The 16,062-nt window shown below is 46.1% G+C and overlaps 1 protein-coding gene across 1 annotated transcript; it reads right to left on the bottom strand.

The window, feature by feature from the left end:
- Positions 1–5,153: 5,153 nt before the first annotated feature.
- On the bottom strand, positions 5,154–6,345 carry LOC123073862 (uncharacterized). Its single transcript, XM_044496872.1, has 3 exons — positions 6,096–6,345; positions 5,637–5,686; positions 5,154–5,552 (listed from the first exon to the last, which is right to left on the bottom strand). The coding sequence occupies exons 1-3, from the start codon at positions 6,174–6,176 to the stop codon at positions 5,342–5,344; spliced, it is 342 nt and encodes a 113-aa protein (XP_044352807.1). The 5' UTR covers positions 6,177–6,345; the 3' UTR covers positions 5,154–5,341.
- Positions 6,346–16,062: the final 9,717 nt, after the last annotated feature.

Raw genomic sequence — 16,062 nt, 5'->3', positions numbered from 1 at the left:
TTCATATCTCTCAATCCGGGCATTTGCTTGAAATATTAACTACAAATCCTGGAACATATCATATGCTCCATGACGTTCAAAGCGTCGTTGAAGTCTCGGTTCTAAGCCGTAAAGCATGGCACACTGAACTATCGAGTAGTCATCAGCTTTGCTCTGCCAGGTGTTCATAACGTCTGGTGTTGCTCCTGCAGCGGGTCTTGCACCTAGCGGTGCTTCCATAACGTAATTCTTCTGTGCAGCAATGAGGATAATCCTCAAGTTACGGACCCAGTCCGTGTAGTTTCTACCATCATCTTTCAACTTAGCTTTCTCTAGGAACGCATTAAAATTCAAAGGAACAATAGCACGGGCCATTGATCTATAACAACATAGACATGCAAAATACTATCAGGTACTAAGTTAATGATAAATTAAAGTTCAATTAATCATATTACTTAAGAACTCCCACTTAGATAGACATCCCCCTAATCATCTAAGTGATCACGTGATCCAAATCAACTAAACCATGTCCGATCATCACGTGAGATGGAGTAGTTTTCAATGGTGAACATCACTATGTTGATCATATCTACTATATGATTCACGCTCGACCTTTCGGTCTCAGTGTTCCAAGGCCATATCTGCATATGCTAGGCTCGTCAAGTTTAACCCGAGTATTCTGCGTGTGCAAAACTGGTTTGCACCCGTTGTATGTGAACGTAGAGCTTATCACACCCGATCATCATGTGGTGTCTCGGCACGACGAACTGTCGCAACGATGCATACTCAGGGAAAACACTTATACCTTGAAATTTTAGTGAGAGATCATCTTATAATGCTACCGCCGTACTAAGCAAAATAAGATGCATAAAGGATAAACATCACATGCAATCAATATAAGTGATATGATATGGCCATCATCATCTAGTGCCTTTGATCTCCATCTCCAAAGCACCGTCATGATCTCCATCGAAGCATCGTTGTCATCTCGCCAACTATTGCTTCTACGGCTATCGCTACCGCTTAGTGATAAAGTAAAGCAATTACATGGCGATTGCATTTCATACAATAAAGCGACAACCATAAGGCTCCTGCCAGTTGCCGATAACTTTTACAAAACATGATCATCTCATACAACAATTTATATATCATCATATCTTGACCATATCACATCACAGCAAGCCCTGCAAAAACAAGTTAGACGTCCTCTACTTTGTTGTTCCAAGTTTTACGTGGCTGCTATGGGCTTAGCAAGTTCCGTTCTTACCTACGCATCAAAACCACAACGATTTTTCGTCAAGTGTGCTGTCTTAACCTCCAATAAGGACCGGGCGTAGTCACACTTGATTCAACTAAAATTGGAGAAACAGACACCCACTAGCCACCTGTGTGCGAAGCACGGCGGTAGAACCGGTCTCATGAACGTGGTCATGTAATGTCGGTCTGGGCCGCTTCATCCAACAATACCGCCGAATCAAAGTATGACATGCTGGTAAGCAGTATGACTATTATCGCCCACAACTCTTTGTGTTCTACTCATGCATATAACATCTACGCATAGATCTGGCTCTGATACCACTATTGGGGAATGCAGTAATTTCAAAAAAATTCCTACGAACACGCAAGATCTATCTAGATGATACATAGCAACGAGTGAGAGAGTGTGTCCACATACCCTTGTATACCGAAAGCGGAAGCGTTTAGTAACGCGGTTGATGTAGTCGAACGTCTTCGCGATCCAACCGATCAAGTACCGAACGCACGGCACCTCCGCGATCTGCACACGTTCAGCTCGATGACGTCCCTCGAACTCTTGATCCAGCTGAGGCCGAGGGAGAGTTCCGTCAGCACGACGGCGTGGTGACGGTGATGATGAAGTTACCTGCGCAGGACTTCGCCTAAGCACTACGACAAAATGACTGAGGTGTAAAACTATGGAGGGGGGCACCGCACACGGCTAAAGATCAACTTGTGTGTCTATGGGGTGCCCCCCTCTCCCGTATATAAAGGAGGGAGGAGGGGAGGGCCGGTCGGCCCCTAGGGCGCGCCCCAAGAGAGGAATCCTACTAGGACTCCAAGTCCTAGTAGGAGTCCACCAAGAGGGAGAGAGGGGGAAGGAAGGAAGAGGGGGAAGGGAAGGAAGAGGGGGAAGGGAAGGAAAGGGGGGCGCCGCCCCCTTCCCCTAGTCCAATTCGGACCCAAGGGGGTGAGGGCAGGGCGCGGCCAACCCCTCCTGGCCCTTCCTCTCTTCCCACTAAGGCCCATAGAGGCCCATTAGTTCTCCCGGGGTTTCCGGTAACCCCTTCCGGCACTCCGGTTTTATCCGAAACTCTCCGGAACACTTCCGGTGTCCGAACAACATGGTCCAATATATCAATCTTTATGTCTCGACCATTTCGAGACTCCTCGTCATGTCCGTGATCTCATCTGGGACTCCGAACAACCTTCGGTACATCAAATCACGTAAACTCATAATACCAATTGTCATCGAACGTTAAGCGTGCGGACCCTACGGGTTCGAGAACTATGTAGACATGACCGAGACACATCTCCGGTCAATAACCAATAGCGGAACCTAGATGATCATATTGGCTCCTACATATTCTACGAAGATCTTTATCGGTCAAACCGCGCAACAACATACGTTGTTCCCTTTGTCATCGGTATGTTATTTGCCCGAGATTCGATCGTCGATATCACCATACCTAGTTCAATCTCGTTACCGGCAAGTCTCTTTACTCATTCCGTAATGCATCATCCTGTAACTAACTCATTAGTCACATTGGTTGCAAGGCTTATAGTGAAGTGCATTACCGAGAGGGCCCAGAGATACCTCTCCGACAATCGGAGTGACAAATCCTAATCTCGATCTATGCCAACTCAACAAACACCATCGGAGACACCTGTAGAGCATCTTTATAATCACCCAGTTACGTTGTGACGTTTGATAGCACACTAAGTGTTCCTCCGGTATTCGGGAGTTGCATAATCTCATAGCCATAGGAACATGTATAAGTCATGAAGAAAGCAATAGCAATAAACTAAACGATCATACTCTTAAGCTAACGGATGGGTCTTGTCCATCACATAATTCTGTAATGATGTGATCCCGTTCATCAAATGACAACACATGTCTATGGCTAGGAAACTTAGCCATCTTTAATTAACGAGCTAGTCAAGTAGAGGCATACTTGGGACACTCTGTTTGTCTATGTATTCACACATGTACTAAGTTTCCGGTTAATACAATTCTAGCATGAATAATAAACATTTATCATGATATAAGGAAATATAAATAACAACTTTATTATTGCCTCTAGGGCATATTTCCTTCACGAGGGACGTCGGTCTGCTAGTCGGCGGCGACGGGGACGGCCCGAATCGGAAGCTGGTGGCGGTGGTGGTAACGGTCGACGTGAAACTTCCCTTTTGCCAACGGTTTTCTGGTATCATAGCAGCTCGAAAATTTGCCTCCAAAACTGAAAATATGGGGATGTGAGGGTCCTTTTTTGAGGGAACTGGATAAGTTTTCCAGTACCCGCCATTTTGTGGGGTATATTCGGTACATGTTTTGTCGAGATAAACCAGAAAAAATAGATATTTTGCCGTTTTGCCCCCATTATGGGATTTGCTAGAGATGCCCTAAGCGAGACTCATATAGGCAGGTCAGCGTGGTGTCGTCGGTGATTTCTATATTATATATCTTTGAGAATGAGATATACGGTGACATTTGGAAATATCTATATTCTATCCTGAGGACAATAAAACAACAATAATATTTTTTGCGTTCCAGAATACAAGGTACAACAATTTTTGTGCAATTTAAATATGTGTGTTTGACTATGATTATATAGAACAAAATATCAACATCTACAATACAAAATGAATAATATAAAAAAATGGTTTGCATGATGGATCTAATGATACAAAATTGATACGGTACATATTGAACATTAAAACACTGAAATTCAAACATGCATAACATAACCGTCATAACATATAGTTTCATCATCGCAATTTTCAAATAAAAACATGCATAGTCCACCCAAAAGTCATCATTTCAAACACAATGTTTGATCCAAAAATCACCACAAACATAGCATGTATATGTTGTGGATCGAGCCAACCAATGGCATGCATGAACTCAGACGAGGTGCTCGGCGAAGAAAACATCATCGCCACCACCACCACTATCCTCAGCCACCATCCTCTCAGCCGCCGCTATCACCATATCCATCCTCTAGGCCGCGTGCTTGCCTCAGTCACCTCCACAACCTCCTCTTCATCGCCCACCTCCTCATCAACCACCACCTCATCGGCCTCCTCCTCTTCCTCGGCCACCTCCTCTTCTTTGTTCACCTCCTCTTGCTCCATGTCTTGGGCCGCTCCGAATGATCCCAAATGGAGTCGTAGTTAAGCTCATCAAGTCCCATCGTTGCTGAGGACTCCAAAGACGCTAAGAATTCAGTCGTGTTCATCTCCGCACAACAACAACACAATTGAACTACATCACCATCGGCGACCAACAATCAATATTAGTCGAAATGTTGAAGAGGTTTTTATTCAACTTGTTGGCATTTCATTGAGCACTTGGCGGTTGCGACCTTTCTTGCTGGCTGCCGCTGCCGGACGGGTGGAGCAGTGCCCGTAGGTGTCGACAGACGCTGCACGTGTCGTCGGTCGTGGACGGGGCGCCGCCGTCAAAATTTTCTTCTTCTTCTTGGCGGCCTCCTCGACTAGGGCCGATGCCGCCGCCGTCAGTTTTCGAGCTCTTTTGGCATCGTCGGGAGCTGCAGGAGGGCGGCGGGCCGTCGTAGGAGAGGTGCTCGCCACCACGGCGGCCTTTGCAACGGTTGGAGCTGGAGCTTGAACCTGTTGAACTTTTTTTATCCCCGAGCTTTTCTTCAGCGCGGGCGGTGGCGCAGGGGTGGTTTTCGGCGGCGACAAGGTCGCGATGGTGGCCAGCAGGGTGGCGGAATGGTCCGGGATCACCATTCCGGCGGGAGGGACGGTCATCGGTGGCGGCGGCAGCGAGAAAGAGGAGGCGTCTGTTTCCTCAGCTGAGCGCGCGATAAGTATATTTAGGGAGACTGGGTTTTTTTGGTGAGGGGAGGGTAGGTTTAGTGGATCGGTAAGGTGCGGCGTGAATTTATCCTCCCTTAGCGCCGGATAGGTGATCGGTTAGAATTGCCCTTACAAAGTGTTTGCATCGGCATCACCTACATAACGCAGATGCCAGAAGCCACATACAGACTAGTTAAACACTAGATAGCTACTGTAGTTAAACATATAAGACAGCCGCGCCCCTAATAACACCCATGACATCGATCAAGGCCAACCAAACGCTGCTCCCGTCGGCTGCTTAGTCTTCGTTTGTACCAACCGCATTGACAGCCGCACCAGTAGAATCTTGGTCGGAATCAAGCGCCACACGAAGCGCCTCACGGGCAGCTAAGTCCGATTTAAGCACATAGGCAAACGCACCAGTAAAAGCACCCATGAAACCAATGCTAATCAAAGTCTGCTTCATTTCGCTCGCCCTAATGGCCCTGTTGAGCTCCTCCATGTCCTGGCTAAGAGTGAGAAGGAACAAGTGAACTCAAATAGATGAACGAGAAGAACAATGGAAGTTACGTTGGTTTAGCTTACTGCCTTACCGGATGAGCGGATCAACATTCAGGCCTTCCCAAGGATCGGGACGCTTAGCCTACAAACATGCATGCATACACCGTTAAGGATGGTACTGGTGATTCCAAAAGCAAACAATTAATCAGATGGATGAATTAGAGCACCAACCGTTAATTAGAGCATGCTTTGGGTGGGTTGATTTTCTATAAACTGTACACAAAATTTTTACGAGGAAACTGAAACATGTCATGTGTATAGATGAATCGTCAGAAAAATAACCGCTCTTGCAACAAACTAATTAATTCGCGTCGGTGGGCAAAGACAGGAATAGAACCGCTCTTGCAGGCGCCAAGGCGTGAGTTTACACAAAATTCATCCCTAGGATAGGTGGGTATATATGAAGGTGAGGAAGCATGAACGGCGATTCGATTGAATCAAGAGACAAAAATTGCATGCGGTAGGAGGAGGGATGAGGATGGAGAACGGACCAGAGAACGGCAGGCTGCCCATGCCTGCTTCAGAGAGGCGACGGGGGTCTTCAGCTTCGCGGCCACAGTGCGCAACGCCATAGACGAAGATAGCTAGGTTTCGAGCAAGACGAAGGAGACGTGCGCCGGCTAGGGTTTCCTTCTAATAACTCTCTCGATCTCGCGGTCCGGCCCGCTGTTAGACGAGCACCGAACCGCCTCGGTCTCCAACTTGGCCTGCAAGCTTTCGGTTGTGAGATATATATACTCCACTGGATTGGTCGATCTGCTCCACTAAATAAAAAAAACGAAAGAAAAACAAGTCAGTCAATCACAGGCCGTTGTGGATAATCACGGGTGGTGGTGGTGGTGCGAGTTCCGCGCAGGACGTGGCCGGGCGTCGTCGTTGTGCGAGTTCCGCGCGAAAGGAGGACGCACGTCTGACGTCTCCTCTCCTCTCATCGCCGCCGCCGCCAGCTACCTATCCTCTCCTCTGCCCGAGCTCGTCTCTGATCGTCCAATTCCTCGTCATCATCAAAGTCTAAGTCCAAAGTCGTAAGTTGCACGCGCACCCGCACGCGGATGAATCTCTACTCCTAGTATATATAGAGAGATATGGTCATGTGTAGAGAAGATAGGAGGGCCCGCCAGTTCAACGTGATCAGGGAGAACACGCGGCTCATCCAGGAGTTCAACCGCGGCGACGCGCCATATAAACTCCACCTCAACGGCTTCGGCGACATGACCACCGATGAGTTCCGCTTCCTCCCGCATCGCGCACCACCACATGTTCTACCCTAAGGTTAAGGCAGGTTGGGGGGGGGGGGGGGGGGGGGGTTTCATGCACGGCAGCAGGGTCGCCGCCCCGTCGTCGGTCGACTGGTGGCAGAAGGGCGCGGTGACTGCCGTCAAGGACCAGGGGCAGTGCGGTAGCTGCTGGGCCTTCTCAACGATCGCAGTGGTGGACAACATCAACGCGATCCGGACCAAGAACCTGACGTCGCTCTCGGAGCAGCAGCTGGTGGACTGCGACACCGCCGACAGCCATGGTGCCTTGAATTGGTCATACAAGGCCATCAAACAATTGGGCCATTTAAGGGAAACGAGGTGCTCCCAAAAGAACCCTTTGGACTACCCGGACACTCTTTGTTGAACATGGTATATTTTTGGAAATCTCATGACCGACCACAACTTCTGCAAGCATGAGGGTATGCCCATGTTAGGTATCTATGCCTGGTTTGACCGATTTGCGACATGTCCGAGCATTTATCGTCCTTTTTCACTCGAAAAACTCCAGAAAATGCGAAACTTGTCAAAAACCCAAACAACTTGGCATGAAGCCTTTAATTGGTCATACAATTCCATGAAAAAACTAGGGGCCATTTCATGGATGTTGAGAACACAACGTGCTCTCATATGGAGCCTTCTGATCTTTACCCGAACACCCTCTTGGACATACTTGACATGACCCCAACTTTTGCAAGTAGACGGGCATGCCCATGGTAGGCATCCATGCCAGTTTTGAACGACTTTCGACACCGTATGCATGTTGCGAGAATTTTGGCTATTTATCAACCATTTTTGACCGAGAAAACTCTTAATAATGCAAACTTGTCGAAAACCCAAGCAACTTGACATGGTGTCTTGGATTGGTCATACAAGGCCAAAAATTAGGGTCATTTGACAGATGTCGGAAAAAATGTGCTTTCAAAAGGAGCCTTGTGGGCTTGTGGCTACCGGACACCCTACATTGAATACATTATTTTTTTGGATATCCTTGAAATGACCCCAACTTTTGCCACCAGGTCAGCATGCGAATGGTAGGCATCCATGTCAGGTTTGAATGACTTCAGATGCCGCATGCATGTTGCGACACGTCCGGCCATTTATTAGCCTTCTGTCACAGAGAAAAATCTAGAAAATGCAAAACATATCGAAAACCCAAACAACTTGGCATGGTTCCTTGAATTGATCATACAAGTCCTTGAAAAATTTGTTCACAAATTTAACAAATGTTCGGGAGTTTCAAATAATATTCGTGCTTCCAATTTTTTTTCAGAATTTCCAAAATGTTCATGTATTCAATTTGTTTCTACAAAAAAAAATCGAGAAAATTTAAAAAATTGGTTCCAATTTTTTGTTAATATTTTTCTTTTTTTAAAATTAAAAAATTTAAGTGTTTTTTAATGTTAGGAAAAGTCAAAAAATATTCGTGTTCAAAATTGTGTTAGCTCTTTTTTAAAAATGTGCTTGCTCAAAATTTTGTTCGCTCAGTTCATAAAAAAATGTTTGTGTTTTGACATTCTGAGCAATTTTGAAAGGCACACAATTTTTTTTGCAATTTATGCACTTTTTAAAAAATTGCGAATATTCACATTTTAAGAAAATAATCTGAAAAGCAAACATTTTTTGAATTTTTGAACAAAATTTGAAAAGTATGAACATTTTTGGAAAAGAAAAAAGAAATGAAAAGGGAAAACTAAGAAAGAAAAAGAAATAATTGGAAAAGGACCACTTCCCACAATGGGACGCCCAGTGAAACCGAGGTTTCATGAACCAAAGAAAAAGAAAAAAAGAAAAAAAGGAAATAGGCACAAGCGTTAAGATGTCCTAGGTTGTTAGTGCGGTTCTCTCTACATGAAGAGGTCATGAGTTTGATTCACGTCACGTGCACAATGTTTTGAAGTTTAAAAAGAAAGAGAAACAAGCCGAGGGCGTCGTGTACGGGCGGTATGTACACAGGCGGCGTGTTGGCGCGGGTGACGTATTTTTGTTAAAACCATCCTACCCTTTATTATAAAGGGGTATGACGAGATATTCTCGGTTGATGTGTTTGACGAGAGGGGAGGGGGGGGGGGGTACCACAGCAGAAGTGTATAAGCAATTAATCAATGTGTATGGTTGAGAAGTCTTGGGAGTGTTTCTAAAAAAAAAAAAAGCTAATTCCTTTGCGTTGGTGATATAAGTCAGGTACCTCTGTTTCTTTTATCCTCTGTACTAACGTGCGATTGTATATTTGTACTGACTTGTGAGAGGCCATGCAAGTTTGTTTGACTGTTGAAGATTGCATTTGTCCAACTAATCAGTTCCAGATTTAGTATTGACAAGATACCACATGACGAGACAAAGATATCCATGTAATACCGGAGGTTTAGGTGCTATCATGTTATCGATGCTGAGTCCAGTGTATCACCTTAAAACACAGCGCGAACATTCTTTTTGTTTTGGAGAAAATCGACCACATATTGCCACAAATTTAGAAATCAATTCCACATCCCCACCCGAAACAAAAATGACTACCAGAAGGCGAGAAATCATACATGCATACTTGTCGTTGGAAGAAATTAAGGGGTATTTCTATGGGACCCAACATTCATCTGAGTGGCAAAATTTGATCCCCAGAGAAGATACTAGCTAATCATGAGAGTGATTTTACTAAGATAGATTCGGTTACAGAGGAAAGCTGTGCTGAAGCACTACAAGTGGCGGCTAGCTACAGTAGGTTTTAACCAATTACTCCAAAACCATAGCCTCACAAAAGTGGAGGTAGGTAAATTCTAAACATAGTAAACCTGGCCAGGTTTAGCTTACCATGTTTTTTTGACTTTTTTCTATCAGTGAAAATTGGACCAATCTGGTGATGACACGTTAATTACTGGGGACCTGGGCGGGTACAGCTCGGGTGGACGTAACGATTTATGTCACGATTTGGGGACATTCTTTCTGCCCGCACATGCTCTGCATCGGGCGTGTTTGATTTTGTCAGGCCATGTTTGGCCTGTGGCCGCTGCATGGCCGCGTGATGCGTGGGCCGGTTGGTGCATGCTGCCGTGGCAGTTTCCTATTTGGAGACTTGCATTGCATGCGGTGTTGGGTTGCGATTTGCATTCCTTCAGCCTGATGTGTACGTGTCCCTGTTTTGATGGGTTTCACGTGATTTGCGTGGATGGTTAGCGGTGTTGTTTCTCAGCGCCGCTTTGTGCATCGATGTTTCTCGGCGCGGCTGTGAAGATCGATGCTTCTGGTCTTCCCTTGCTGGATACTTCTGGTGGGCTAGGTTTCTATAAATATGGATTTGACGTCGCAGGCTTGCTTCGCCTTACGCAGCGGTGCTTCTGATGGATGATGGGTCGTGATGAGTGGTGTTGTCGAGGTTGGTGCCCGCCGCCTGGGCCTTCGCTTATCGCCGTCCACGTCGGTGGCGACTTCTCGTGGTTTGTCCATCGCAGCAGAGGCTACGACGTGAGCCGGGAAGGGTAGAGGCGGCGGTGGCGGTAGAGCTGGTGGCTTCCGTTGCCGTAGGAGAGGAAGCGGGCACCGGAAGGAACGGCGGTACTTGCTCCGCCATGCAGGTTATGTGGGAGTTGGAGGTGGCCTGGGCCAGGAGTGCACAGGCGAATGCATGGTGGAGTGCGCCGGCAGGGTTCATAGACCGGCCGACAGGTTCATCGGGTCGGCAGACAGCCGGCCGGCAGCACGTCGCGTTGTGCGTCATGGCAATCCAAGGTGTCGTACGAGAGCAAGGCTTTCATCCGCGACGTGGTTACTGGTTGGTTACCCGTCCTTGATGCTAGCGTTCTTCAATTCTACAACTGTTGGACCGCCTGGCCAGGGTGCACACGTTCGGCCCCCTCTGTCTCATGCACAAGGTCCATCCGCCGCTAGCGGCATCCTCCTCCTCACTTCCGCCCCCAGTCAGCCCACATAAGCGCCGCCCCGCCGGTCCGGCTCACAAGCGCCGCCATGGAGCTCAACAGCACCGGAGGCCCGTTCTGCAACGTCGGCCTCCCCGAGCTCCTGTTGGTGGCCTCGATGACCGCCGGCGCTGCCCCGGCTCCTCCCGCTGGCGCTGCTCCTACTCCTCTCGCCGGCTTGGTGCGTCGTCAGTCCAGGTCCAGCGAGAGGAAGAAGGCGCATGCACCCCTTGCCGTCCGTTGGATCCCATCTGTGGCCTATTTGTGCGGCGTCCCTCCTCCCTCTTTTGCTTTCTTTTACTGCTTTTTTACTCTCTTTTTGAGCAGTGGAGGATTGGCGGCCGCGGTGGAGCGGACTACTCCGTGGACAACGCCATCCTGTGGCAAGCGCATGAGCGGTGCAGAGGCCGCTGATGCCGCGACCCACAATGACAGAAGTCCGCGGACAACCATACGCCGGGCGCGTTACTCGTGGACGTTGTGGGGACGCGGCCGTGACGGTAGTGGGCTTCGGCATGACAGCATGAGCTTGCAGGTGAGCAAGATTTAGAAGGACTTCCATAAAACATCAGTTGGCTTTGCTGCGACTGCATGGGCAGTTTTGGGCGTCTGTGGTGATGGAGGAGGGGTGCAGCAACATACAGGGATGGCGGATGGTGGCTCCGGCATCTCTGCACTGCCTGTAAAGCGCTATGATGTGAAGAGAGTAGTGCTACACCAAATTAGAAAATACAACAAATAACTTCATGCTGACGAGGTCCTTTTAGGTGTTCTCGGTGCCTTGAGAATGGTCATCGGGCACGTGAGTGCCGCAATGCCTGGCGTCCCCTCAGCTTTTTGGGAAGTCCTACTCTGTCACCATTGCCTCGCCTCCCAGTCCAGCAGCAACAAGCTCCAGCTCCTCACAAGCACCAGAAAGAAGCCTCGTCCCTCTCGGAAGACGTTTGGTCGTGATTCTTGGGCATCAATCGTTGCTTCTCCTGTTGGCTCCGTGTCCTCGGCGGATATCCCAGTGCGGCCTGCCTTGGAGAGGCAGGCCGAGTTGCTGCGCTCTGAGCTCCTTGGTATGGCTTCCTTCCGGGTTGAGGAGACGGTCCAGCCTCTGCGTGATGTCATTGACTCCATGCAAGGTTGGATGTTGCGGATGGAGAGCTTCATTATGCGAGCTGAGGCTACACTGGGCGCGCTCTCGCTAGCACCGCCTGTGTTGCAGAACGCTCATGTGTTGCGCCCTCTGGTTGTGCCTGATGACAGCTTCGAGATCGAGAGGGGAGTTGAGCTTCATGGTCGTTTCTCCCCTCGTTCTAGAACCAACTCGCCGTCGTCAACCTCTGGGGGATTGGGCAATGATGTGGTTGTGACTCCGGTCCTGCAGATCATGCCTGAGCTTCGAGACCTGTGTGGGGGTCCGGTTCTACCTCGGTCCGTCGAACAACTGAAGGTAGACACCCCTGAGGTCTCGATTGTGGCTTTACCGCCAGCATCACCCCGGGAGTCTAGCCAGAAACTTGATGCCGAGGAGTGTGGTGATTTAGACCTTGCAATCTCTTGCTCGTCGTCCATTGGGTGTCAGGCGTCAGCCAGTCTACCTCTCGGTGTCATGGAGCGCGGAGTTTTGGATGTTGCTACCCTTCCCTCATCCGCGACCATTGAGCAGGTGATGCCTGTTGACATGACCATTGAGGCAAGTGTGTTGGCACCTACTCCAAAGCCAGATGCTCTCTTCGCGAAGGAACTTTGTGATTTGCTCGCTAGTGCGGAGGTTGCTAGACCTGGTTTGGGCAGGTCGATTGCTTGCCTCTTGACGGGGACACCAATAAGGGGTAAACAAAAGAAGGCGGGCAAAGAAAAGAGTGGCGCCACAAGCAAGGCGTCTCTGGGTGCTCGATGGATGACCTACTCTCTCTCAGCATGTCCTCTTGGATTGGGTTATCATTGTGGGTTGAAAGGTGTTTGATGCATTGTGTTGAGGTGTTCTTGTTGGGGGTCTCTTGGTGTAGTAGCAATGTCGGGGTTCGTGGATGTTGTATATTCGAAGTGTCTGGCGGGAGTCGCATGTGCGGTTGTGGGGTTTATTACCATGTGAGTAGTTAGTCCGTGCTTTATCTGTATTGGTTTTCGCCCGGTTTTCCATAAATTAACTGGGCAATTCTGTTCTTCTTAATTAATCGATGAGGCAAAACGTTTGCCTCCGTTTTGAAAAAAAATATGTCCTTCGTTTGCTCCATCTCCCATCTCTGTTCTTATTTGCCCAGATGCCTGATATTCATCTCCGAGGGAGTTTTTTTTAATGATATCATCTATACATGTCGCTTGGTTACTAAACCTATGTAACTTCGAATCCAATTGATAAATTGCTAGCAGCATATGTATACCTTCCGGAGATCATCTGGGGGAGAATCGAAAAGGCTGGCAATAGACATCAAGGTGTGTTTTAAAAAGAAAAATATTAGCACTGCATGACCATCTATTTGAAGTGCAGTTTAACTTAGTTAATTATATATAACTATCTGATCCACAACTAGCAACCAAAGCCATGTTCAGTTATAGTGCTTAAATCTGATTTCTGTGTGTGCAAAATAATATTACACTCCTACTGAATGCACGAGCATACAGACGACGAATCACATATCTACATGTTTAGGTTTTTCCAATGATTTTTTGGGATGGAAACCAGAAGCATCACTCTCCTTGACTAGAATCATCATGGCCAGCTTAAAGACCGCAAGCTGTAGTCAAGTTCTTCCTTTTTTTCTTAATCTTTAGGTTATGGATCATCTCCCCCTTGCTAACTGATACGAAGTACATAAAATTTTGTGAGCAGATTATACGAAGTATTTTTCCTGACCATGTATAATTTCTACCAAGTGTACCCTTCTTCGTGTAAACAACTTGGTACATTGGATAATATTTATCGCCATTTTTTTATGCGTGAACAATATCGGGCAAAATATTGATCTGGTCTTGGATGCCTCCTCCAGAGCAGTACATCTTGAAGGCAAGGGATCTTGTCATGTTGAATAACTTGAGTGCTGTCCGAATAATCTTTATTGTGAGTCTCCATCTTGCATCAGTAATTACGTTTGTTGTTTGTATATTTGTTTTTTCTTTCTTTTGATTTGCTGCACTTCAGAAATTCCGTCACGACGGTTTCCATCTTCAACTTCTATGTTAGATTTATTGTTGGGTGTTTTGACCATTCCTCGTGTGGTAGCTTCTATGGCTTCTTCTATGGAATGGTATTTGTTTTCTCTTTTGGTACATATTTTTCTTTGGCCAGTTGAATTTGACGGATCATTGATTGTCATTCTTGGTTTTTTGATTCAGAGCACTTATGTTATTTTCGCAAGGATAAGTTTTTGACTGATGAATACCATTAGAATTTCATCTACAAGGTATACAACATGATGATCAATAATACTTAATTTTTCTATAGGATATGGTGTGATCAAAATAAAGTACGTAGAGGTTTACCCTTTTTGCCTTTTGTGAGATACACCCTTTTTCATTGACCGGGCACTGTAATCTTCTGTTTCTGTTGACCGTGGTATGTGTTTAAGACTTTAAGGGTACCAACTAACCGGGTTATAGGATCTGTGGTTTTGTGATTCTTCTTGCCATTTTGAGCACTTACGGATAGCTTATGCGGTTTCCAGCCGGGAGGTACCACCCATGTCCAAGAATTTGCACAAGCCATCTGCTACTTCATAATGGTCACTAATCCAGCAGGTGGTTAGACAAGAATATTGTAAGGTTTTAGTTCAGAAGGAAAACAAGGAAGCACTCACTGGACTAGATAATGAGCTTTGTCTATGATCATTAGAATCTTCTTATCAAAATAATGTAGTCAATTTCCCAGTCAAAATAATGTACCCTTCGGTTTTGTAAGTAGAAACTCCTACTATGTTATGTAAAATTTAACTATCAACTTGTGCTCAAAACGAGGTTTTGTGTCCTCTACCGTGAAATTTTCTTCCGAACAACTAATGCATAACACCAACAAACAAAATTATTGTAATGTATTTGTGACAGCGCACAAATTTTTTATCTCACCATATGCATAGTATCAGGTAGACCACTGGAAACACACGATTGCTCTGCTTTAGCAAGGCATCAATTAATTTCCCTATTTCTTATCCTGCTTACGTACATTTCAATTACTAATGTTCAATTGTCATGCCTTTTTACAGCTGGAAATGTTCCTCAGCAGCTTAATTATTATGGTTGTTCATCTACAAGTGAGATGCTCATGCAAACTAGGATGGGCTTCAACCTTCTCATTCTCCCCTGTTTTTGTACTACCTACAAGATATGCTTTTCCCCCCACTTCTTTCTTTGTGCATGGCTGAAAAGACCAGGCTGTGTAGTGAATTTGTTCATTGATTCTTTTTTACCATTGTGCAGGACCATGTTGACAAATGCAACACTTACGACTGTTTTAATATGCTGCCAAGCTCTTCTATTCCTCTTGATCTATTAAACTCTGCAAATTTTGAGTCTTCTGAGTTAAATTCCGATGTCCAGAGTTATTATGAAGGAACAAGAAGCAGTGAACTGTGTTTACAAATATTAATAAATCAACTCTGCTTTGCATCCATCATTATTAAGAAAAGTAGCCCTCGGAAAGTCAGGATTAGCAGGTCAATAGTAGTTACAAGTTTTTGCAAGTTTGTAATTAGGGAAATCCTTTCCATCCTGACAGAATATATTATTTTTGATTAATTTAGTTGTGACCCATGTCACACGAAAGCTACTCTTCGAGAGTATATGCATAAGATGTCATATGTTGATTGTGTTGATACATGCTTTCATCTGGTTGAGTTAACTATTGTCACAAATATTTAGTAAGGGATGGAATGTTGTTCTCATATGAATGTTGTCCACGTCACTTACTACGCATGCCAATTCTTAATTGTTGACCAATGTCCTTTCTATCATGGGTCTCAAATGGAAGCCAACTTTTCAACATTTTATAACTTTTCCATTCGCAACAATTACTATAACATATGCCATATACAATAGGACCAGCTGATGGTCTACATATCACGACGCTTCCTTCTTGAAGCCAGTCTGCCTGCCAAACTGAAAATTCATGGATACAGTCACTGGAACCGACCCCACAATACAACAAAAGCATGTGTTGTGATTGATCTGCCAAGACAGCCATACAATTTTTAAAAAAAGCTACATGCATTATCAGTGATCATGACTATCATGCATTTGAAGCTGCAAAGAGAAACATGTTTTCAATGCAAGAGAAGGTATGCATAACACTAGAAATTCATCATGACACG

Source organism: Triticum aestivum, chromosome 3D (genome assembly GCF_018294505.1).
Source record: "Triticum aestivum cultivar Chinese Spring chromosome 3D, IWGSC CS RefSeq v2.1, whole genome shotgun sequence".
NCBI classification, from domain to species: domain Eukaryota; kingdom Viridiplantae; phylum Streptophyta; class Magnoliopsida; order Poales; family Poaceae; genus Triticum; species Triticum aestivum.
This window is presented reverse-complemented; position numbering and strand designations above follow the sequence as displayed.